We start from the raw sequence: 23,987 nt of genomic DNA on the forward strand, positions 1-23,987 counted from the left end.
AACTAAATATGCAAGATAATCCAGTGCACATCCACCATTAAATCATGACACTGTGTGGTAGATCAACAGATGGACAGTATTCATTTTCTCTTTGTTTGTTTGTGGGCAACCTCCGGGTCTGAAAAGTGAAGCCAATGCTGAAGTGCCTTAAATCTGCATTCCTCCTAATAGCCAGCAGGGGGCGACTCCTCTGGTTGCAAAAAGAAGTCTGATTGTATAGAAGTCTATGAAACTACTTCTCATTCGATTTATTACCTCAGTAAACATTGTAAACATGAGTTTATGGTCTCAATCACTAGTTTAAAGTCTTCTTCAATATGGCATGATGTTCATTTAGTAAATTATGGTCCCATAATAGACCATAAAGCAGGGTATGGTTTAGGGCGTGGCTACCTTGAGATTAACAGCATTGTCTGCACAACTTTAACCCTTTCACAGTATGTTTTCAGTTCATGAAAGTTAATTTGAACCCTTTTTGGTAAATATGTCTTATTCAGTGTTCGGTTGTACTTAGCTCCACCCTCTTGTGTCACTTCTGGTTGCAAAAAAACAACATGGCGATGGCCAAAATGACAAAGTTGGAGCTTCGAAGCGGCAGTCCACAAACCAATGTTTGATGGTGACTACGCCCGCTTCTTATATACAGTCTGTTTGTCCTTACATGTGGGAAAAATCAGTGTAAATATGCACCTTTAAATGGCTGTGTGGGTTGAATGACGCCTGGGCATTAGTGATCATGGCATTAAAATGATGGGGCTCTCTAGACATTTTGGGCCCCCTGAAAAAAAAAGCCTAACAACATCTATTAGATATCTTTTGTTCATTATACTCTTGTCCAGCTCTGCAACCACTGAATCTTATCTTTTATTAAAATAATGTATTTATAAGAAGCAGGTAGACCTTCAGATTCAACATGTGACAACATTGACTAATTTACATTTTTTATTTAAATTCAGTTAGTTTATTTACAGCTGGAACATTGTCCTCATTTACCATCTCCTAACAGGTTGGGACAGCTGTGAGGCGCTCCTATATCCTGGTACTTATAGGTTTAGAGAGGTAATAAAACTGTTTTTACTCTTGTGCTAAAGAGTAGCACTAAATATGCATTGGTGTGAGAGTTTTTGACCAATTCCCTGTTTTGAGACATTACATAAATACAGTTCTTGATATTGAGAGTTCAAGCTGACTTTAGTACATTTTTAATGTGTTAGTAACATCATGTTCTTTCCACTCTGTCCTGCACTGATCTGTCAGGTCAGAACGAGTTCGGCAGGTCTGTCGAACCAGGATGTACTACACCCAGTGTTACCGTACCTCACCCTGCACCAAAGGAATCTGAAAGTAAATAAAGTATTAAATCATTAATTGGGATAACGAGGCATGCCAACGCAGTCGATAGTTACCTCTTTATGTTTTTCCATCTCACTGCACAAAAATGCTCAGTGGAAAAATCACATACTTAAAACCTACCTGCCTTTCTAACATCAACAGTCTATAAAAATACAGAATCAAATAATAAATTACTGCTGTCTTCTCATCTTAATTTATCTGGAATCACTTTAATCTTGGAATGTTTTTTGTCCTGCATCTTACAGGCGCTTATTTGATGAGAAACCTGAATTACTGATTTAACTTTAAAAGGCAACATTGACATTTCAAACTTTGAGTCTCAAAGTACACAATGTTCTGAGTCACTTTGTGATCACAGATCATACAGTGCTATAGGAGGATACTCACTTATTTTTTTTTTTCCTTCGAAGTTGACATGTCGTGGGTGTGGTTCTTTATGTTACAAGCCAAATAACATTTATGTTTGCAGATATGAACATTAGTAAAGAGAACAAAGTGTCTTTTAGGATTATTCACTGCCCTCCAAAGAATTATATAAAAAAAATTATGTTTATTGTTGCCTCCAGGGCACATTTGTAAATGTAAAAAGCAAATTATAAGCAATACTTTTTAGTTTTTTTTAGTTAAACAAAAACAATATGTTGTAGTCAAAGTATAATTAGTGGAAGGAGTATTTCATCGGACTGAAGATTTCAGACTGACAAGGACAAAATCTGTGTGAAGTGTTTTAATTAATATACACAGCTTTAAGCTCGCTTTGCCTTGCAAAGCTGCACAACACACATACAGGACAGACGCATTAAATTGATCAAATTACTTAATATTGATTGCATGTGCAATGTATTCCCTGAGATAAACAAATCATTGTAAGTGTGAATCTTTAAACATTTCTATGGTGCAAATACAAGCAACACAAGAGAATGGCAGCATTAATCATACCAAGAAAACTTTGGAAGAAAAGCAGTGAGAAGACAGACTCACAGGTGGCAGAGGAAGGATGTCCGTGTAACTGTAAACAGTGTGTCACCATATATGACTTGTAGTTTCAGCTACTATCTTGTTAGTACTACTATATCTTAATACAGTCACATAAATCCCCCTTTTCACACAATGATACCAGTTAATACGCCCATAATTGACATCTATTTTCACAGTCTTATTAGAGGCTGTATCAGATACATGACTAACACTCATCCACACATGCAAAGACCCAGACCAGGTCCACAATAAACGGATGCTGCAGTCAAACTTGTAAAAGCGTCACTATTAAGATACAACACACGGTTTACAGTCAGCACTGATGTCACAGTTAAGAGCACCCGATTCAGACACAAGCTCCTGTTCTTGACAACAAATGTGAAATTCATTCATGTCTGGAGCTGCTAATGGTCGACTGTCTTGAGTCATCGCTCCCCGCACTGTAAGTCATTAGTGGTCATGCTGGTGGTGTTGATGCTCGTGATTGCAGTGCTTGTGTTTGTGATCTCGTTCCAGCATTTCCAGCATCTCCTGTACGGCAGCCTGAAGAGCTCTACCCAGGTCCTGGCTGCTGTAGGGTTTTCCAAGCGGAGGCACATGGATGAAGGCGGAGTGACCCTGTCCGAGGTACAGAGAGGTGTAGTAGGTGTAGTCACAAAGATACCTGCCAGGGAGCCAGAGGATGGATGTTAGGTTATGTAAAGTCTGTATTATTACATTTCTACTTGGCCAAATAGACGTATCAGAAAACAAGGTGGTGAGAGTTAGAGGGGAATGCATGTGACAAAGGCTATGAGCCAACTTTGCATAGAGCACTGTGGGCTTTTCCATTCATTTAAAACCACCATGCATTTATCTGCTGTATAGCATAGATTGCTTCAGTCATATATGGTGATTGATCAATAGTCGGAGATATATGTTTGTTTGTAACATGGTTTAATGGAAATATATAGTTTTTTTAAGTAAAACTCCCAGTAAACAAATCTAATTTTTCCTTTATTGCATCTCCATTGTAATCTCCATGGTAATATAGTTTAGTTTACTTACACGGGATTCATATTCCTTAGCTTCTCACCTTTCAAAGGAGATCAGATATTTGCATATAAGCTGTATGGTTGAGGAGCTAGTCCTGATTCATTTTGGGGATTTTATTTTAGGCATTTTTGCACATTTGCAATTATTCAGTGTAAAATATTCTGTCTACTCGTAACTGTAGGCATGAATATGTATGAGTGAGAGATGGTGACAGAAATCTTACTGAAACCAAATTCCACGGACCAAAAAGTAGAAGATGATACACGCATTGTACCTTTAATATAAAATAAATATACCTCTATATATTTCGTCCATGTCAGACCAAATGCTTAAGTTTATGGTCTTATTCAGAACAGACATGAAAATGGAAACTAGGCAATGTTTAGTCGGCTAATTTTAGGGAATCATAATATCATTTACTGCATTATACTTATTTATTTCCCTGTATGCAAAATATCAATAGCAACACTATTGTTATTACCTATAATGTGTTTTTTCACAGACTTCATTTATTGAATTTCCTATCTGTATTTCATTATAAAAGAGAGGTCTAAAAACAAGTCAAGACACAATTTTAGTTTGAGACCAACAGGTCTTTTTCACAGCAGCCATTTTTACATTTTGTCATTGCAGGGTAAACACAGGTGTAATTGATAACATTAATTGTGGCCCTGTTCCATTTAGGTGGGTCAAGGATCCTGGTATTGTGCATGCTGGCTCACTGGGATGGCTGTGACACACTAAATACAACAGGACCATAAATAATTTGATTAATAACACCTGTGCTTTTCCTACTATGACAAGTAGACTGTATGCATGTGTACATAAAAGGAACTTACCTTCCAGCATCCTTAGATACAGAAAGAGTGACCCCGAGGCCGGACTCATTGACCCTTTTGCAGACTGTCTCCATGTCCAGGACTGAAAGGATGCAGTCTGGGCCGCTGTCCATGCAGCACTGGGAGGCAGGGCAGAAGCTGCAGTTGTCCGGGCGTTTGTAACCCTTGTTGTGGCCGCACTGCTCCAGAGTGACAGTGGTGGCTAAACCAGAAACACCGACATGCACCACCAACTGCTCGCAGGACCCCAAAACACAGAGGTGGCAGAGGTTAGTTTGGGTATTTCTTTTTTTTTTTTGATTGATGGATTTTTAGCAAAATTTCATATACAGTATGATGGGGGAAAAAAATGTCATGTACAGTTTTATTGAATATACCTGTGGGTCGTGCTCTTTCCACAGCGATGGCAGTAGGTCCTGAACAGCCTGATATTCAACAGGCACCTCACACACATGAAGGTCTACTGCTTCACCCAGCCCTAATCGCTCCAGTTCCTGTGAGCACAGGAAACATATATATAGAACTTAATTGCAGTCTTAAAGGGCTTTACAGGCCCATAATGAACAATGAAATGAAACGACAACCCCTTAAAGCGGCAGTGGGTAGAATTGAAGCATATATGATTAAAAAAAGTTGTTTTTATAAAATGGTCACTATAACCCGACAGTAGTGCAAGAGACTTGAGATAAGATAAGATAAGATATTCCTTTATTAGTCCCGCAGTGGGACATGAGACATGAGAAAGCATGTGCCTCTGTGTCCTCCGGTGCTCTTAATGGCATCTGACCGGAGGAAAACAACCAGTCAGAGCCGAGCTGGAGCCTGCCGTCTCTGAGCAGCTGTCGATCACTCGCATACTCTGATCAAACGGTCAAACTAGGCAGCGCTGATCAAATATGAATTAATATTCTGTTTCTGTAATGCTTATTTCTCACCTCAAATGTTCAGAAACATTGTAGTGTACTGTTTAGCTTTAAAATTAGAAAGTTTTTGACCCGGCAGCCATGTTGAGATCAGTTCAGGTAATACAAAGCACCGCCCACCAGCCGGAGCACACTTTCTCGTTTTACAGCTAAACAGTACACTACAAGATGTTTCTGAAAACATTTGAGGTGAGAAATAGGCATTACAGTAACAGAATAATGATTCATATTTGATCAGCGCCGCCTAGTTTGACCGTTTGATCGGAGCTCGCGAGTGATTTACAGCTGCCTCCGTTGAATTAACAGCCAATAGGAACGCTCTCTCTCTGAAATGACCTGTGACTGGCCAAAGTCTCCCGTCAAGGCTAGATTTTTTAAAGATTGAAAACAGAGCCATGAGGAGGTGCAGAAGTCTAATTTCCTCTCAGAACACTTGCCCATGATGCCAAAAATATTCAGCCTACTGCAGCTTTAATATGCTAATTATGAAATGCACTTCCCTATTTAAATGTCATACGTAGATAAAAGTCTTTAACTGGCAGCTTTGTTAAAAAGGGACAACCTGACTACTGATTATTACCTTTACTGCCACCCAGCTGGAGTTCACTGCATGATCACCAAAAGGCTCAAAACCTGCAGAGAAAAGAGCAGCAAAAATGATTCTTCTTTACTGCAGTAATGAGACACCGTAGTAATTAAAATAAAAGGCATTGAGGATGCTTATCTGTCATGGAGAGAGAAGTGATAAGGGTGAATGTAAAAAAAAGGGACTCTTAATTCAAAGTCCAAAGGTTGCAAGTTAAACATTAATTGTACTAGTAGCACAGTAGAAACAGAATGATTTCTTTCTCGCTGTTGAGGAGTTTTGTGTCACACAAAAAAAGGTTTAATGTCATTCAGTCTCCTCCTGATGCATATCTTAGTTTCTTTATCTACACCAGCAGATAAAACCCTCCTCTCCTGACAGCAGCATTACTCTCTGTAGAACACCAGTGTCATTACATATTTACAACATGAACACAACCATTAAAGTGCAGCTCAAACACAAGTATAAAACTCTATGAGCTGCAACAGCACTGTGATGACAATAAAGAAATAAATTGTCTCTCTGCAGTCCTCTGACCAATTCATACCTCTCACCTGTCACTATTACTTTCTTCTTATTGGCCATTATCCTCAGTGGTTATGACAGGAATTGTCATAGATGTATAATAAAGGGATCAAATATCCCAAACAAGAATCCCAGGATTGTCTCCGCTTGCTACGGTCTTCTTCTGGCTCAGAGCTGAGAGGAAGTGACACACCACATGTGGATGGATGACACTGCCATCTACTGAATGGGCATGCAAACTCCAACAGCAGTTCATCCTGTAATAATGCATTTGGCTAAGAAGTGAAAAAAAAGAAAATCAACAAAACAGGACTCATGTATTTCTTCATTATGTATCACAAGACATTTTTGGAAAGAGGACAGGAGAGGATGAAACCTGATCCTTTTAATCCAGCTGTTTCAATGCATTAGAGTGTAATTCAAGCCATGTGTGTGCTGAAAATGAAAACCAAGCATCTGCACTGCATTCACAGATTAAAGGTTAGAGGAGCAGGCTTGTGAGCAGCCAACTAGAGTGAATGAAAAACAACCTCCCACTCCATCAATAAGAGCTGTTGAGACAGCTCATGAATGAGCGTTTAACCCCCTCAACCAGCTGCTCCAGTGGAGCTGCTTAGTGGTTTTACTGGGCAGCTCCCAGGTGTCAATGTATGCACTGTAAAAGCATGAGAGTGACACAGGGGCGTTGCTGAACATGCCCAGTTAGCTGATCCCAGGAGAGTTTAAGTCAAAGGGCACTTCTATGGCTGAAGGTGGAGAAACAACCTCTGACACACTCCACCTTCACCTGAGTTTAGAGGACAAACCTTCTCCCCAGTTTGTTGTCATGAAGGCAGAGCTAATCTAATATCGCCTCACAGCCCGCGGTGCTGTCCACACCCTTGGGTTGCGAAATGACTCACACATTCTGGACACTGCACCCTATGTGGCTCCAAACTGGCACGGTGAAGAAAGTATGCTCTCCATATAGGGTGGAGATTTTTTTTCTTTCTTGGAAGAGTATTTTGAGGTTAATGTTTCAAACCAATTTTCTCTCATTCATGCCTCTACACGGAGACAGAATCAACCATGATTTCTGCCACTGAACCACATCACTCAACCACACACTATAACACCGCCACTGACCACCTACACAACCTGCACTGCAGTCGCTAACAGCCCCCATCTTCTCCCTCAACCCATTCACCTTCCTCCCTCTACCTCGCCTGCGTCACTTGCTATGTCAGTGTTGCCATGGAAACTAATGATGCCCTCTCTGCTCCGTGGTGCTGATGCAGACAGGCTGCTGACGTCCTCGCTGCGTACGGGCGGAATAACAATATTCTAGTTTCCACCACAGGGCCAGAATTATATGCATGCATATACTATTTTTGGCTCATTCGCTTTCTATTCTATGTTATTCTATAATGCCCTATTATATTATATTATTTTCTGTTCTGTTATATTCTATAATGCTCTCTATTCTATGTTTCTATGTTCTGTTTATATCATTTTGTATTCTATTTTAGTCTATAATGATCTACTCTATTTTTTCTTGTTCTATGTTTTTCTGTTCTCTTCTATCTATAATGCTCTACTATACTATAAGTTCTACTCTATTTGTTCTGTTCTACTGTAGTCTATATTTTTTATACTATTTTAGTTTATAATGTTCTATTCTATAATGCCCTACTCTATTATATTTTTTTCTTTAATGTTTTATTCTATTCTATTCTATCTATAATACTCTATTATATTATCAGTTCTACTCTATTCTATATTTTGTATACTATTTTAGTTTATAATGTTCTATTCTCTAATGCTCTACTGTATTATATTATTGTCTTTTCTATGTTTTATTCTATTCTATAATGCTCTGTTATATATGTTCTACTCTATTCTTTTCTGTTCAATAATGTTTATTATAGTCTCTATTTATAATGCTCTATTCTATAATGTTCTGTTTTGTAATATTCTGTTTTTATTATACAATTCTCTACCCAAATATTTCCTGTTCTATTCTATTATGTTCCATTATGTTCTATCTCTTCTTTATTTTGTTAGAATGAATATGTACAGTGTGTTTAAATGCCTGATATTTCACAGCTGTGTGTTTCATTGTTGTGATTACTAAAATCTGTGATCCTATTTAGGAACACATTGTATAAATGAAGAAACTGCGGATGGCTCAAGATCCACCAGCAGCCATTAAAACCTTTAACCTTTCCACATGCTATACTTTCAATCACAGAAAACACATGGTTTCCTCATTCTACTGTCACTGTTTCCTTCCCCTTTCTAGTGTACGCTCGGTTTCCCCCGTGAAACACGTTCAGAGCACTTTAGAGACGTTGTAACACCTCGTTTCAGTCTCTTGGTCTTGTGTGAGGGCTGAATGTGACCATTGATCCGTAAAGAGGAGCTAGAACAAGAAGTGTTGGCGTGAAGTCTGGTAAATTGTAATAAAATGTAAACTTAATGCGTACTGAAAGACCAAAGAAAGACTGTATTTGAGCATGTTTTTAGTAATCACAACAATGAAACACACAGCTGTGGAATATCAGGCATTTAAACACACTGTATATATTCATTATAATAAAATGAAGAACAGATAGAACATTATAGAATATAATGGAACATAATAGAATAAAATGGAATAGAACAGTAAATAATTGGATAGAGCATTGCATAATAAAAAGCAGAATATTACAAAACAGAACATTATTGAATAGAGCATTATAAATAGATATTTATTTATAATGCTCTATTCAATAATGTTATTCTAACCTAAATAGTGCATTAAAACAAATCAGTAAGATAATGTAAAAGAAAGGTGAAAAACAGCTATACAATGTATCTTTAAACAGTAAATTAACTGTAAAATACTGTGAAAATAATAATAAAAAAGTTTAAACTGTATTTTTCATTAACAGTACAAAGCTGTAAATTTCAGCGACAGTATAATAATGTTAATTTTACAGTAACATAAAGGCAACCCTGCTGCCAGTTCTTTACTGTTATTTTACGGGGACATTCTTAACAGTGTACACTTAACTTGTGTGTTAAACTTAATCAAATCTGACTTTATCTAAAGCTGACTATTATATTCTTTAAAAGTCCCATATTATGCTCATTTTCAGGATCATACTTGTATTTTGTGTTTCTAATAGAACATGTTTACATGCTGTAATGTTAAAAAAAAACTGTATTTTCCTCATACTGTCTGCCTGAATATACCTGTATTTACCCTCTGTCTTAAACGCTCTGTTTTAGTGCATTTCGACGGAATTGCGACGGAATTACAACAGAATTGCGTTGCTAGATAACAGCATGGGTCCGTGTGTACTTCCTGTCAGCTTATGACATTCACATACACTGCAACCAGGAAATAAACTGGGACACATTTAGAATGTTTACGTTTAAAATTGTGTCAAGGGTCTAAATATTGTGTATTAGTGACATCACGAATGGGCAGAAAACCTGACAGCTTGTTTCAAATGCAGTTTCTGAATACAGGCTGTGTGTATTTCCCTGTGGATTGAGTGTTTTGATACTTTCACAGTATTTATATAGCACTTAAGCCTGCTTTATAATAAAAAAAAACATGAAAATCTCACTTTTTTATAATATGGGACCTTTAACTTGTGTGTTAAACTTAATCAAATGTGACTTTATCTAAAGCTGACTATTGTATACTCTTTTTAAAGAAAGTGTTAGAGTTGAAGGAGTATTTTTCTGTAAAGTCCTGTTTCTCTGTTCTTTCCTTACACCTTCCCCGCCCAAAGTCTCTGCTCTCTTTTTTGGCGACCCTGAGCTTTTTTTTTTTTTTTTTTAATGCTATGACATCAAACCACAATGCATTGCACTGTTTTGTAGTTTACCTAACGTCTCCATGGCAACAAAGACCTCGACTCGGCTCCGCCCCCTTTTATTCAAATCAAACCGGAAACCAACGTCATTTTGGGCCAATCTGCGCGCTCTGGAGTGACATAATGGAATTTTTAGAGGCTTTAGAAAAAGCGAAAGAGCGAGGTCTGTCTGGCTAAACGCTGCGCATAGCAAGTCGTGCCATCCGGGGGGAAAAAGACAATATCAGCAGCTGAAGAAGAAGAGGACACATCAGAGGACCCTCAGGCGCAGATAGAAGCGGTCGTGAGATAAAGATATAGAGCGAGTGAAGAGACACGAGAAGAGGAATAACAGCTGATTTCCTCATGTTCTTGGATGTTGACGGATAGTTAACGCGCTCCCTCATGTGAGGGTGTAGAGAATGGAAACAACCCTCTACCACAGCATCAACACTACTCCCAGGGTCTCCAGCATCTACTCCCACAGCACGATGATGAAGAAGGACATTATTAACCTGAACCTGGACGACCACCACAACTCCTCCTCATCCGAGCTCAACAAACCCAACCACCCAGACGGACTCCTCAACCTCAACTCCCCGGATTTAGGACTCTTGAAACTAACCTCTCCGGACCTGGAGCGCCTTATTATCCAGCAGTCGACCAACAACGCCAACAACAACACCGCCAACTCCCAGTTCCTGTACCCGAAGTCGGCCAGCGACGAGCAGGAGTTCGCGGAAGGTTTCGTGAAGGCGCTGGAGGATCTACACAAGCAGAACCAGCTGAGCGAAGCTGGGTGCGTCAGCGTGGATCGACTGGAGCTGCTCGGATCCAACCCTCCTCCCGGGCTCCAGACGTCAGATCTCCCGGTTTACACTACTTTGAACGGCTATGCGTCCAGTCCGCTCGGAGCTACAACCATCAACTACTCCACGGACACCATCCCGTTCCCACCGCCTCCGTCTCATCTCCAGCAGCAGCAGCAGCAGCATCAGGCTGCGGTTCTGTCACGACTCCAGTCCGCCGGCTTGGTGAAGGACGAGCCTCAGACTGTGCCGGACATGCAGAGCTTCGGAGACAGCCCGCCTCTGTCTCCCATCGACATGGACAACCAGGAGCGCATCAAGGCGGAGAGGAAAAAGCTGCGCAACCGGATAGCCGCGTCCAAGTGCCGCAAGAGAAAGCTGGAGAGGATCTCTCGGCTGGAGGACAAGGTCAAGAACCTGAAGACGCAAAACACCGAGCTGGCGTCCACAGCCAGCGTGCTCAGGGAGCAAGTGGCTCAGCTGAAGCAGAAAGTGATGAACCATGTCAGCAGTGGGTGCCAGCTGTTACCAAACCAAGTCCAGGCTTACTAAAACATGGATATTTATATACAGCTCTAAAGAGGATACAGGGCCTGTATTATGAGGAACATTTTATAACACAAACATCCTTATCAGAGACTTGATATGAGGCCCATTGTAAATGCACCCTCCTCCAGATAAAGCCTGTAAACTGTACAGTGCAATGAACAGGCCTTGATCAGTCTATACTGGAATAATGACAGGTTAAACCAGCAGCAGGTGTGGACTGCAGCCTCCTGATTCAAGAAAATCTGGCAGTGTTATGCAGCAAACAGACATTATTTTGTTGCCCTATTTTTTATTTTTTTTGGGGGGAAGCCATGTAGCAAACTATCCTGGTGTTGGATAGTGTTTATGTATGTGTAAGCTGGACAATCTCAACAAAGAGTGCAACTAAACACCAAGGTGTCACCAAGTGCTGTCACCCAAAATGTGTAATATAATGCCTTACTTGTTTACAAGCACTTAGCAATGACAAATATATATTTTATTTACTGAAACATTTCTTATTTTACATATGGTCTTACTTTTTTGTTGTTGTTGTTTTTTTGCAAAAAATGAACACTGCATGTCTTGTCGCTTTTGTGTACAGTAACCATTGTATTTTTTAATTATGGTGGCTGCTGTGTAGTTCTTCAGTCGCCAAAACATCCATGAATGTATGTGTACGTGCTGAGAAACCCCTATCTATCCATGTGTAATGGACTATCAAGTCTCCTCCTGACATTTATTAAATTCACTACATTACTAAAGCTCATGTGTTCCGATTGTTTCTTACAAAAGAACAGGATGCTCTGCTTGCTTTGTGAGAATAATGTATAAATTCATACCTTTAAATGCATCTTCTCTTGTGAAGTTGACACTGTGGGTGTTGTATTAAGTGCAGTAGAGAAGCTGAACCAAACCATAGATGGTCAAACAACTCTGAAGGTAAAAACAAGACATTATTTGTAGTATTATGCCCTCTGCTGGGCACAATACAACATTTCTGAAGCATCACATGGGCACTTCTTGTAAATCACCCACTTTGGGGAATAACTGTTGAACCAACGCAAACCTCCAGACTTTACAATTTGTTTATTGATTCCTCATTTTAGCAAATCTGGCATTACAGAATTACAGCACAATTCACACAACTAATACCCGGCGGGCAGAAAATTCCTATTTACAAGAGTTATTTCTGACAGGGAAGGAAGGAGGAAGAGGAGGAAGAGGAGGGTTGAACAGGATCCATACGTGTTCCTAAGTCACCGGCGAGTTTACAGCTGTTGCAAAGCACAATAAATAAAGTAACAAAATGTCAACAAATAAGTCAAAAGTGAACCAATGCAGTAAGGATCACTATTTTAATGAAGTGTTCAGAGTATTCAGTTTACTTCTCAAACATTTTCCCCTCTTTGAATCTACTGCACAGAGTAGGAAAACACACAAGTTTGTTAGTGCAAGTCTAACAAGCGCTCTTTTTGGCTCTAAATATATTGTCGAGATCTCTTTGGAAAGCCTTTATAGAAACTGTACATTCAGCACACCCACGTACAGTATTTCAACCCTTCAGCAGGGTTGCTCATATTTGGGTGTGGAGAGAAATAACTTGCTATTGCTCTGTGAGAACAGTCTGCTTTTACACTACCAAGTCTTAAAGGTTACATAACTGATATCAAAAGACAAACAAACTTCCCACCAAAGCTGCGCTGATATGATAAGAGTTTCTTGCGCTGGAATGTTTTAACGGTTCCTCTTGAGGAAGCATCTTAAGCTTTATTTTCACAGTAAACACAAATACATCTTCATTTCAAAGCTGGGAGCGTTTAAGCAATTGAATACTATTGAACATCTCTTTAAAACGTAGAGTGCAGATTGCAATGCATAATCTAGGAAGAACATTTAAAAAGTAAATAAAGTTATAAATAATACAAAATAAATAAGGTTTATTTTGACATAAATAATTTAAGTGTTGAAAATAGTTCCGCATGCCTCGCATGACTTACAGAAGCTTTTGTACTGTATAACACGAGCAGACAAATCCTGAACTTTAGCATCAGAGAGAGAAATAAAACTCACAATTTGACATTTAACATGCTTAAAAACCTCATGTTCCCCCATAAAGTAGAGATGAAAACATCATCTACCATGACATAAGAGACTACCTGAAGCTGATGGAGAGGTCTGTGGTATCATACCAGTGCTCACACTGAATCACATGCCTTTTGTATTTTCATGTTGCCCGTTGTCTGCAGTGAATGAAAGTAAATACAATGAGAAGGGATCGTGGGCTTAACACGTGAAACCTTGAGCCCCATTCGGTTCCTCCAAGTACTGAAACTGTAGGACGGACGGGTTTTAAATTCAGCTCATACAAATAACCATCCAGTCAACCGGAATCGGTTAAAAGCATCAACAACATGCACCTCTCACTAAAGCACAGGTAGGAACCCAACATCCCAAATCATTATATATGTATATATATATATTATATATGCACATTTAATTGCATATCTATTGACTTTTAAACATTTATACACTCTTCTCCATGTGGTGAGAGACATCCCTTATCCTTTAAGTCTGTCCTAGGTCTTAAAAAAATAGTAACAAAAAAGTAAAAAGACTAAGAATCTAAAATGGATCAACCTCCAGAGGTGATGCAGCTCCTTACACTGAGACCAACAAAGCGACGGACACTGCCGTCCAATTAAGCTAAATGACAGTTAAAAAAATCGGGAAAAGGGGCCAAAAATGAATAATAACAACAACTTGATATGCATGACCTTTGCTATTCTTACAATCATTCCTAAAATTAAAAAGAAAAACTTTCAAATTGACCCCGTTTGGACGTCAAACTTGGACCGTAACTATCAGTAATACTCAATCGCAACACTGCGAAGGAGCGGTGATTTCACATGCTCCAAACCACACTCGACCAACTCAAAATCGTAAAAAAAAAACTGCAACTCTAGCCACAGCAACAAACATAAAACAAATGCAACTGATTTGTATCCAGTTAGGTTTGAGGCGTTGGTGCTGAGAGGGGATCGGAGGATCCACAACCTTTTATAGTAAAACCCAATTGCAGACACGTCAACAAGGAATGATGGAGTCTCAGGCTTCACTGGCCTTTTTATAATTAAGATACAGTAGTGTGTGTGTGTATGTGTGTGTGTCAGTGTTTGTGTAAATGTGTGCAAATAAGAAAGAAAGAAAGACAAGTTGGGATTGTACCTCTGTTAAATGTTCTTCACCCCTCTGACTAAGCTAGCACTATCACATGGTGTAGTGAGAGGGGTGGAGAATCTAAGCAGCCAGGTTGTGTGTGTCTCTGTATGGCAGTGTTTGTGTGTGTATGAGAAAGAAAAAAAAAAAAAACCTATAAAAAGGTGTGTGGATTTTAGGATAGCAGACTGCTGTGTGTGTGTGTGTGTGTGTGTGTGTGTGTGTGTGTGTGTGTGTGTGTGTGTGTGTGTGGGGTCATGCTTAGCAAGCACAATCCTGAGAGGACCTCTGAGGCTGCTCGGTGAGCTGTGGCCCCTGTTTACTGCCGGTGACGGCCGGGTCGTTGTTGTCCAGAGTCTCCGACATCCTCTCGCAGATGATGTCCACCAGCCGCTCGAAGGTCTGCTTCACGTTTATGTTATCTTTAGCGCTTGCTTCGAAGTGCTCGAAACCTGGCGGGGAGGGGGGTGACGGAGGCAGAGAGAGAGAGGCTGTGGTTACGCTTATTGTAGCGAGGTGAAGCTTACCCAGTTAATCCACTTATCTCATCATGTCAGGACACATCGACGCTACGGTCAGACAGGCAGCTCAAACCTCATAATTTTCCCGTCCACATCGGGTTTGTGTAAGTATGTATTAATTAGATCTATTCATAATCGTACTTAAACCTCTTTCATAGGTGGTTTGAAATGATTAAGTCCAATTACTGTCAAATTTCATGCAGTACTCTGACACTCCCCAAGTGGTTTTGATGTTACATGTTCTAACAAGAAGAGCAGAAAGTAACCCATCTTGTCTAAAAAAACATCTACCTGATTCTTTGTGCCTCTGAAAGTTGCCTTACGAAGACTGAAGTGCTCATAATCAGAGGTCTGTTAACACTAAAACATGTTGATAGGCAAAGGGATAGTTCAGGTGTTTTGAATTGGGGTTGAATGAGGTACTTATCCGTAGTAGGTGTATTACTTTCAGTAGAAACAGACAGGAGTACCGGCACCGGAGCAAAGCAACACAGTGCTGTGGACGGGGCCGGCAGCAAAACGTATTTTAGCCACATAAAAGAAAGGCTCACCTAAAACAATCTATATCTGTTTAAGTGTACGCTATATTTAGAATATTTTCAACACTTTATCTTGCCGTTAGACAGCCCTTTCCTTCTCCTTTCCGACAGGGAACTGAACTGAAAGTAAACCTTATCTATGCTCTCTTCAAATCCAGCAGGCCCAGATGTCAAAACAGTATAGATAAGTACCACTTTCAGTTCAGTTCACTGTAGGAAAATATTCTAAATATAGCTTACACTTAAACGGATAATAGGTGAGTCTTTTTAGGTGGCTTAAATATGTTTTTCTGCCATACCCATCGACAGCACTGTATTGCTTTGCTCCGGTGCCGGTGCTCGTCCGTTTCTCGATGCTGGGGGCGTCTCGGCCGTCATCTACTGTAAGTAATACACCTACTATGGATGAGTACCTCATACAACCCCACTTCAAAACACCTTAACTATCCCTTTCAGACTCATTGGCATAGCTGCCTTTGCTTTACAATCATTTCAGCCTGAATTGTTGTAACATCAGTTTCAAACGTGGTGAGATTATGTAATGTGGCGAGCAGAAAAGTCTAATCATGATGACATACCGTGTGAAAAAGAGATATTAAATAGGACATCTGTTTAGAAAACCGCCACCTCTAGAATGAACACAGAGTCGAAATCCCGCTGTCCAAACATTGTGAATTTTACTAATGTTTACATGCACTATTAACACATCATCACCCCCTCTTTATGAGTCATGATTATATATAGGTTTCATTAATGCTCCCAGGAGAGGAGTGGAACAACAACAGAGACGTAGCATCTAGTTTGTACTCTGACCAGCTGACTTACCCAGCTGTTCTGACAGCTGCCGGCCCCTCTCTGAGGCCACCACTCGTTCATCGTCCATGTCACACTTGTTCCCCACCAAGAGGACCTGGGCATTGTCCCAGGAGTATGTCTTGATCTGGGTCGACCTGTTAGCAGACATAATGCAGGGTGTTCAGCTACATCGTCTGACTGAACCTCACTAGCATCTTTTATTTCTTAGACGCTAAAGCAGTTTTTTAGGAAGTACGGAGGGCTCAGTACTCCAACAGACCTAACACACACGCTTCATCTGCATTCTGCCGAAGTGAAAAGAAAAAATTGTCTTTTTTACAACCATCATTCCTATTGGTTATAGTCACATTTTGAGATATGGGAAAAATGGCAAAGCCACTAATAGCCGCTATTCTTTCTTTCAGAGGTTATAACGGGCTCAGTCTAAACGCTAGAGTGAACATACCGGTATCATATGAAACTAGAAAACATAAGGAATTAATTGGTTCTCTGTCATGTTAGCTTGTCCGGAAGGTGGCTGAATAATGCTCCAATGTTAAGCAAAATTTTGGCTTGGAAAAACTGGCATGGCCATTTTCTAAGGGGTCCCTTGACCTCTGACCTCAAGATATGTGAATGCAAACTCTGAGATGAACAGAGTGAAAACTGTATCGTATTAGATAAAACAGATGTTGACAAACTGTATCATTTGCAGTTGAAAAAATATGTCTTAATATATCTTATCGCAATAAGATCGCATTGCAAAATGTTTCAAATCGCAATAAGATCGTATCGTGACCTAGGTATCGTGATAATATCGCATCGTGGGGCCTCTGGTGATTCCTACTCCTACTCGTGTGGTTGCCCCATTCACTATGCGTCTAGTCCCAGGAAAACCCAGATCTCAGATATGCTGCTGGTGGGTACATCGTGGTCACAAATAACAGGAGAGCTGATTGAAATTAAAGAAATGACATTGTAGGTTCTTAAGTTTCCACCTTCACACACACAGACATGCACACTCGGGTGTCCCTCACCAGTCCTGAACGGCGTTGAAGGACTCCTCGTTGGTGATGTCATACATGAGGATGAAGCCCATGGCTCCCCTGTAGTAAGCTGTGGTGATCGTCCTGTAGCGCTCCTGGCCAGCAGTGTCCTACATAAATACACACAATCACCATCATTCTTAATTTGAGAATTATTTTGGAGTCTATACATCATTGTCAAAGCAGATAGGATATGGTTTGCATAGGTTTAACATTATGATGAAAACATACTCCAAATAAAAAAACACCTGCACAGTCGTGGTCTCATGAACACGACAAAGTTTCCATCCATCCACGGATGCTCTTGCTCAGGTTGTGGTCATAAACATTGTCGTGTCCATGTAGGATTAAAGAAGCATTGGGAAGGAGTCTTTTTGTGCAGATCGTTGTCACCCAGCACCTGCAAAGGATTTATGACCGTGCACGTGCCTCCTGATGATTGCAGCGGTTTAACAATCAAGCCAAACTCCCATGAGCATTTGGTATTCCTCTGGTGTCCCATGTAATAAGCAATTGGTCCCAGGGTCAGGCTTTATGGCTCATGTTAAGTACACTTCAAGGGTATTGCCATTACACAGCAGATGAAGTGATTCTGGAGGCCCGCAGGGTCCAGCTGGTGATCATTAGAAATGCATGGTAATAGAGACCGCTTCAGTCACAGATGTGATGAGGCAGCATGAAAAACAGGCATTCTTACTAAAGACAATCTGCAGGTAGTAAAGACATTTATCTTAATTCTGATTAATCAAATCTAGTTCTTGGCAGGATTGTTGAATTATAAGAACTGTAGAGCTGAAATGATTAGTTGACAGCTTATTTTCTGCAATAATCCAAATCCTATTGGGAAAAGTCCCATTGGCTTTTTGTTGAGGGAACGAGTGCGATGCCAACTTCCTGGTTGATTAACAAAAATATGTCATCTCTGCAGCACTCTAATGGAGCGCTGAAAAAGGTTGAGCTGGCTTGTAGCGTGTCACGCCCGTCACGCAGCGACAAGTGTCGGGCGTCAATTTGTAGCTTGATGTGGCTTCCATTGAAAATAATTTGTAGCCTGTTGTTTTGTCGCTCGTAGTGTGAACACAGCGTAACACCCTTACTTCTTCAGTGGTACCGGAGTGTAGACTGCACAGCGGTGCTGAACACAGAAGGCAGCAATAAGCAAAGCAAGGTGAGTTTTCAATTCCTTTTCACAACTCTTCAGGAGTTCAGAGTAAAATGTCAGCTGCCTAAAGTAACCATGTGTGATTCACTGGCTCCCCCATGTCTGTATGCATGTGTGTGTTCACTTCCTTACCCATATCTGCAGCTTTATCCTCTTGTCGTTCCTGTAGATGGTCTTCACCTTGAAGTCGATGCCCACTGTGCTGACGAAGGCTGGCGTGAATGAGTCGTCTGCATAGCGAAAAAGGAAGGATGTCTTTCCTACGCTGCTGTTGCCAATGATGAGGATTTTAAACATGTAATCAAAGTTCTGGTCCGTGGACTCCTTCTGTCCGTATGTGGCATTTGCAGACGCCATCTATGCAAGGAGTGAGATCACATATTAACCAGTTACAAGGAAATAGCTTGAGGAAACGGCATGTAATAATAGAAAAGACCTTCAAATATAACCCAATACAACACCAGCACCACAAACGACAGTCACAAAGATAGTCAGTGTTGAATCAAAGGCTCTTTGACAGTGTCTCCAAAACTAAACATTATAGAACTCTACAAAGGTAGAGCTGTTGTGTTTGATTCCATCAGATTGTGCAGGTACTGTGTGTCCACTCCCTGTAGTTACAGTGTCATAAATGATTCACCTGCCACTGGCTGAAACATTTTGTGTTTGTAACAGATAAATGATAAAATGAACAATCCTGCCTCTTTGCCATTTTACAAAATATTATCGTTGTGGTTTAGGACATGTGGCACACTACCACACCCTTTGTCAATTCGTTTTTACATATTTTTATATTATTCATGCTGAATGTGGTCTACAGATGGTAAAAAAAAAATTAAAATATTAATTAATTTTCAAACCACATTGCAAGCACTTTCAAAAAACATGAAAGCCTTTGAGAAGGGAAACTACTGACATTGACACAGTGGATACAGGTGTCCTTTATCTGAGATATAGAGTAATGTCAACATTTCTGAACCACAGAGGTCTTAAACAGGTGCAGACAATTGACAAAAGTATAATATACGTAGCATAATACAACAATTCTATCTTTGTGTCTTAAAAGGTACATAACAAGTCTGAGAAAGAAAGAATAGAGAAATTGCTGCACTTGCATGATTGTTTTTTGAATAACACAAATGCTGTAAACCAACTCTAAATGGTGTATTATATAGCTATGAGGTTTTCTCACACAAATATAATGTTAAAATATCTCGTTTGGAAGTTTGATATGGTTATCAGATCAATACCTAATAATGTAGTGTCTTTAGCACAAAGCATATGTCTTGATGAACTATCCTAAAGTGTATGTCCCCTTACTATTAATGGGGTTTCTATATCTCATAGAAAGTGTACTAACGCTTTTATTAGAAATCATCTTGAACATATTACTACTCCCATATCTTAATATGGGTTGCTATATTTAAATATAAAACAATGGAAAGCTATCTTTCTGTGACCTCATACATATATAATTCAAAATAGAATCAAGGAGTTTCTATTTAAGATTGTGCACTCAGGTACTACCCTGCTAAAGATGATATTTGCAAGTTCTTCGCAACTGTTAACAGTAGATGCACTTTTTGTAATTGTGAAGGTAAGGGGTGTTTTCATGCTACTTCTTTTTGGTTTGATTTACAGAAGAACTTCTCAAAACATTTTGAAAAAGATATTACTCACTTTTAACAATCATAGTTTTTCAGCAGATGAAATGTACATCATTAATTTGATTAATATCTTAGCAAAAAAATTATATCCATAAAATGATATGGCCTAAAAGACTCCTTTTATATTTTGAAATGTACTGATTTTAAGACATGTTGACTACGATTGAAAACTTAAAAATTCTAAATTGACAAAAACTATTAGATTATTTAGACATTTCAAATTTATTCCAATTGTTCAACATACCCCGATTGTTTTTCCTTTTTGTTTTTATTCATCTTTTCTTTTCCTTACATTTTATTTGTTGTATAATTCATTTTATCTTTATATTATTTTTATACTGTGAAATATATTTACTCATTTTTTTGTAATAAAAAAAAAAACAGGTTTATGTAACTACTGTATTGAACTTTCGGAATAAAGTATAGAAAAAGGAAAGAAAGAAAGACAAGACAGAAAGCATGTAGCAAGAGGGCCTGGCAGGTGTCAAATATTACATTTACTAATAACTATTTCTGGTTGGTTTGCTGCTCTCTTCCAAACTCATGTGTGGCATCCAGGATTCACATCACAACCAACAGACCATTCTGGAGCACATCTGTGAGGGATACCATGAGATTAAAATGCACAGAAAACTTATATATATATATACACAGGGGATGAAATAGCACCTGCCACCTGCCAAATAACAGGGTAAATGTTGGCAGTGGCAGGTACAAATTTCAGGTCACCTGCCACCATGAAAATATTATATTACGAATATTCAAGCCAAATAAAATGATTGGACGGGCTTTCGGTCCTGCGACAGCTACAGATACTGGATTTTATTTTTTTTTTTTGTCAGAGCATTTGATTTATCGATTGCTGTCGGGGTTGTATGAGAATTTCAACAAATATAACAAAAATAATGTTTTTGAAGAAGACTACCAGCTCTAGCTTTAAGGTTAAATGATATATTCCATATTTCTACTGTCTTAACAAATCTAAAGCATTCTACATAGATTTCAAAAGTGGCAGACAAATATATTGAGTGACCTGCCACAGTGGCAGTAGAGGAAAAAACTTAATTTCAGACCCTGTGTGTGTGTGTATATATATATATATATATATATAAATAAATATATATAAATAAATATAAATATATATATATATAAATATAAATAAATATATATATATATATATATAAATAAATATATATATATACATATATATAAATATCATCATTATTCTTCAGACAGACCAGAGGAAAACCATCTGAATCCATATGTCAGTGTCAAACAGCCTCATTTAACCTCTGATGGGGTGAACAGTCTCATGACTTTCTCAGGGAATAAAACCACCGTTTCGCCAAGAGCAAGAGGCTGTGTCAACACTACCATCACACACAGCCTTGAGTGATTTCCACTTTCATGTCAATAATACTGGTCGGACCAGGAATGCACTGCACACCTCCTGCACACCTCCTCCACACCTCCTCCACACCTCCTCTGCAAGATAAGAGGACGGAAGTAGCAGAGCTTAGCAGGCTAAAAGCATCAGCTAAACTGACTATCCCTTCACATCCAGGAGGGCAGGGCACCAATTATCATTGACCATATGGTTGAACAGACATTAGCCTTGTAGTAAATGACAGCACATATGAGAGACATAACTGGCATCACCTGTAGTAGGCATGATGACTGTTATCTGATCACAACATGCTCCCAGTCTAAACGGCCTGAACAGCATCCTTATCCAGCTTATCTGTTAGCTCTGCTACTCAATATGTAGCTTAGCTGACTCAAATGTACAGTCCAATTCACGTTAGATAAAGAAAACCCACTACAAGGCGTGTTGTCATACATTATTTAACTCTTATAAATGATTGTTAAACAGATGAAAGCAGTACAGACACACAGCAGACCGTTAACCAGTATCTAGCTAAGCATCCCAGCTAACTGTTATGTCAAATGAAGGTTACTCTTCTCTTATTTACGACTATATTTACAGTCTAAATCCATCTAAACAATCCGCTGCAAGTGATAGACTCAACACGACCCCGCAATGTTAAATAAGCGCATGTTTTTACCATGAAGTGTGTGTTTTATCCTCAGCTCTCCAGCAGCAGCAGTCTACTAGCTCAGAGACCAGCTTTATGCACCTGCAGTAGCTGTTGATTGACAGGCCCGGCATAAGCGGTTACAAACAGAGAGTAAGGATGATTGGCAGGAGCATGGGCCAATCAGAGAAGAGGATCCATTCTGGCAAGGATGATGGACCAATCAGAGAAGAGGATCCATTCTGGCAAAGACGATGGACCAATCAGAGAAGAGACTCCGTTCTGGTAAGGACGATGGACCAATCAGAGAAGAGTATCCGTTCATTCACACAGAGAGCCCTGCCCCCTGCTCACCCATTCTGTTAATTATTTAGAGGTTTTAATTTAATTCAGTGTTATTGGTAAGAATAAAAAGTGAGCAATAAGAGGTGCTACAAGCTCCGAACATGTTTCTGATTAACTACATCTGTAAAAGAATGTATATTTAAAATGTATTTGGTATATTGTGATTGTGAGTATTTATTGTGATTGTGATTATTTTGTGATTATTTCTTGTGAAATGTAATTATTCATTAATATGTCATTTCGCTTTGGCAATAATGTAACCTGAACATTCATGCCAATAAAGCTTATTTGAATTTGAATTTGAATGTAATATTGGGGACTGAGTAAATGTTGTTATATCACAGAGAGAAAAAATGCTTACAAGTAAAAGTCCAATATTGAGAATGTTTTAGAGGTCAGCAAAATATACTTAAAGCATGAAAAGTAAAGCCTACTAATTATGAGAAATGGTCCCTTTCAGAGTGTTTTACTAGCACTGATATTAGTACTAATATTATTATTACAGATGCAGTAACTTATAACTGTCAAATAGATATAGTGGAGTAAAAAGTACAAGAGTTCCCTCTGAATTGGAGTGGAGTGGAAGTATAAAGTAGCATAAAATGGACATAAAAAAATACATCAAAAGTGTACTGAAGTACAGTACTTGAGTAAATGTTCTTGGTTATTTTCCACTGAACATACAGTATTACCTTTTTTATTTCCTCTTAAGTAGCTTTAAAGTTATTAAACATGTAATCAATTTATTTCACACTGTCTGACATTATCATATATTTAATATTGTTCATATGTTTACGCTAGTGAATAATAAAACCACAAGACTCCATATTTTTATGGCTGTAGCTTTTGCATATTCTATACACCTTCCTCTAAAACTCAGCCTGAATATCTGGTCTTTAGAAACCAGGATTTAAAAATAAAGCTATGAGGGTTTGAACAATGATTGGCTGCATTGTACTTGAGATCACCATTATCTGTAATTACAATATTATTATTCTTTACTGTTTTATTATTTAGTTTTCTCATGAAAGCAGAGAACAAGACATGAAAGAGTGAAGAGTTTTTCCTTTATTGGCAAGGCATACAGTTCTAGTTGGAGAGGGGGCTAACACACCCGCAGTTAAAACAGCAGAGTTTGGATTGTCAAAGCTGCAGAGTCTTAGTTCACGACCCATATTCATAAAATCTCTAAGAACAGAAATACTGATGTAGGATGACTTGAGGCTTGAGTGTGACTATATTATCTTCACTATG

General features: G+C 39.0%; 3 protein-coding genes across 4 annotated transcripts; 1 reads left to right on the plus strand and 2 right to left on the minus strand.

The window, feature by feature from the left end:
- Positions 1 to 2,065: 2,065 nt before the first annotated feature.
- On the minus strand, positions 2,066 to 6,501 carry LOC119499376 (pyroglutamyl-peptidase 1-like). Its single transcript, XM_037788669.1, has 5 exons — positions 6,269 to 6,501; positions 5,709 to 5,761; positions 4,583 to 4,699; positions 4,206 to 4,438; positions 2,066 to 2,995 (listed from the first exon to the last, which is right to left on the minus strand). The coding sequence occupies exons 1-5, from the start codon at positions 6,297 to 6,299 to the stop codon at positions 2,782 to 2,784; spliced, it is 648 nt and encodes a 215-aa protein (XP_037644597.1). The 5' UTR covers positions 6,300 to 6,501; the 3' UTR covers positions 2,066 to 2,781.
- Positions 6,502 to 10,202: 3,701 nt separating this feature from the next.
- LOC119498650 (transcription factor jun-D-like) lies at positions 10,203 to 12,167 on the plus strand. Its single transcript, XM_037787683.1, has one exon. It carries the CDS (start codon positions 10,489 to 10,491, stop codon positions 11,425 to 11,427), a length of 939 nt encoding a protein of 312 aa, XP_037643611.1. The 5' UTR covers positions 10,203 to 10,488; the 3' UTR covers positions 11,428 to 12,167.
- A 308-nt stretch (positions 12,168 to 12,475) lies between these two features.
- LOC119498651 (ras-related protein Rab-3A-like) lies at positions 12,476 to 22,541 on the minus strand. 2 transcript variants are annotated; one of them, XM_037787685.1, is made up of 6 exons: positions 22,419 to 22,541; positions 18,818 to 19,042; positions 17,515 to 17,633; positions 16,508 to 16,632; positions 14,848 to 15,074; positions 12,476 to 14,814 (listed from the first exon to the last, which is right to left on the minus strand). In XM_037787685.1, the coding sequence occupies exons 1-5, from the start codon at positions 22,419 to 22,421 to the stop codon at positions 14,884 to 14,886; spliced, it is 663 nt and encodes a 220-aa protein (XP_037643613.1). In that variant the 5' UTR covers positions 22,422 to 22,541; the 3' UTR covers positions 12,476 to 14,814; positions 14,848 to 14,883. The 2 variants fall into 2 exon arrangements, with proteins under 2 accessions (XP_037643613.1, XP_037643612.1); XM_037787684.1 differs by having other exon boundaries at positions 12,476 to 15,074.
- Positions 22,542 to 23,987: the final 1,446 nt, after the last annotated feature.

Source organism: Sebastes umbrosus, chromosome 12 (genome assembly GCF_015220745.1).
Source record: "Sebastes umbrosus isolate fSebUmb1 chromosome 12, fSebUmb1.pri, whole genome shotgun sequence".
NCBI lineage: Eukaryota > Metazoa > Chordata > Actinopteri > Perciformes > Sebastidae > Sebastes > Sebastes umbrosus.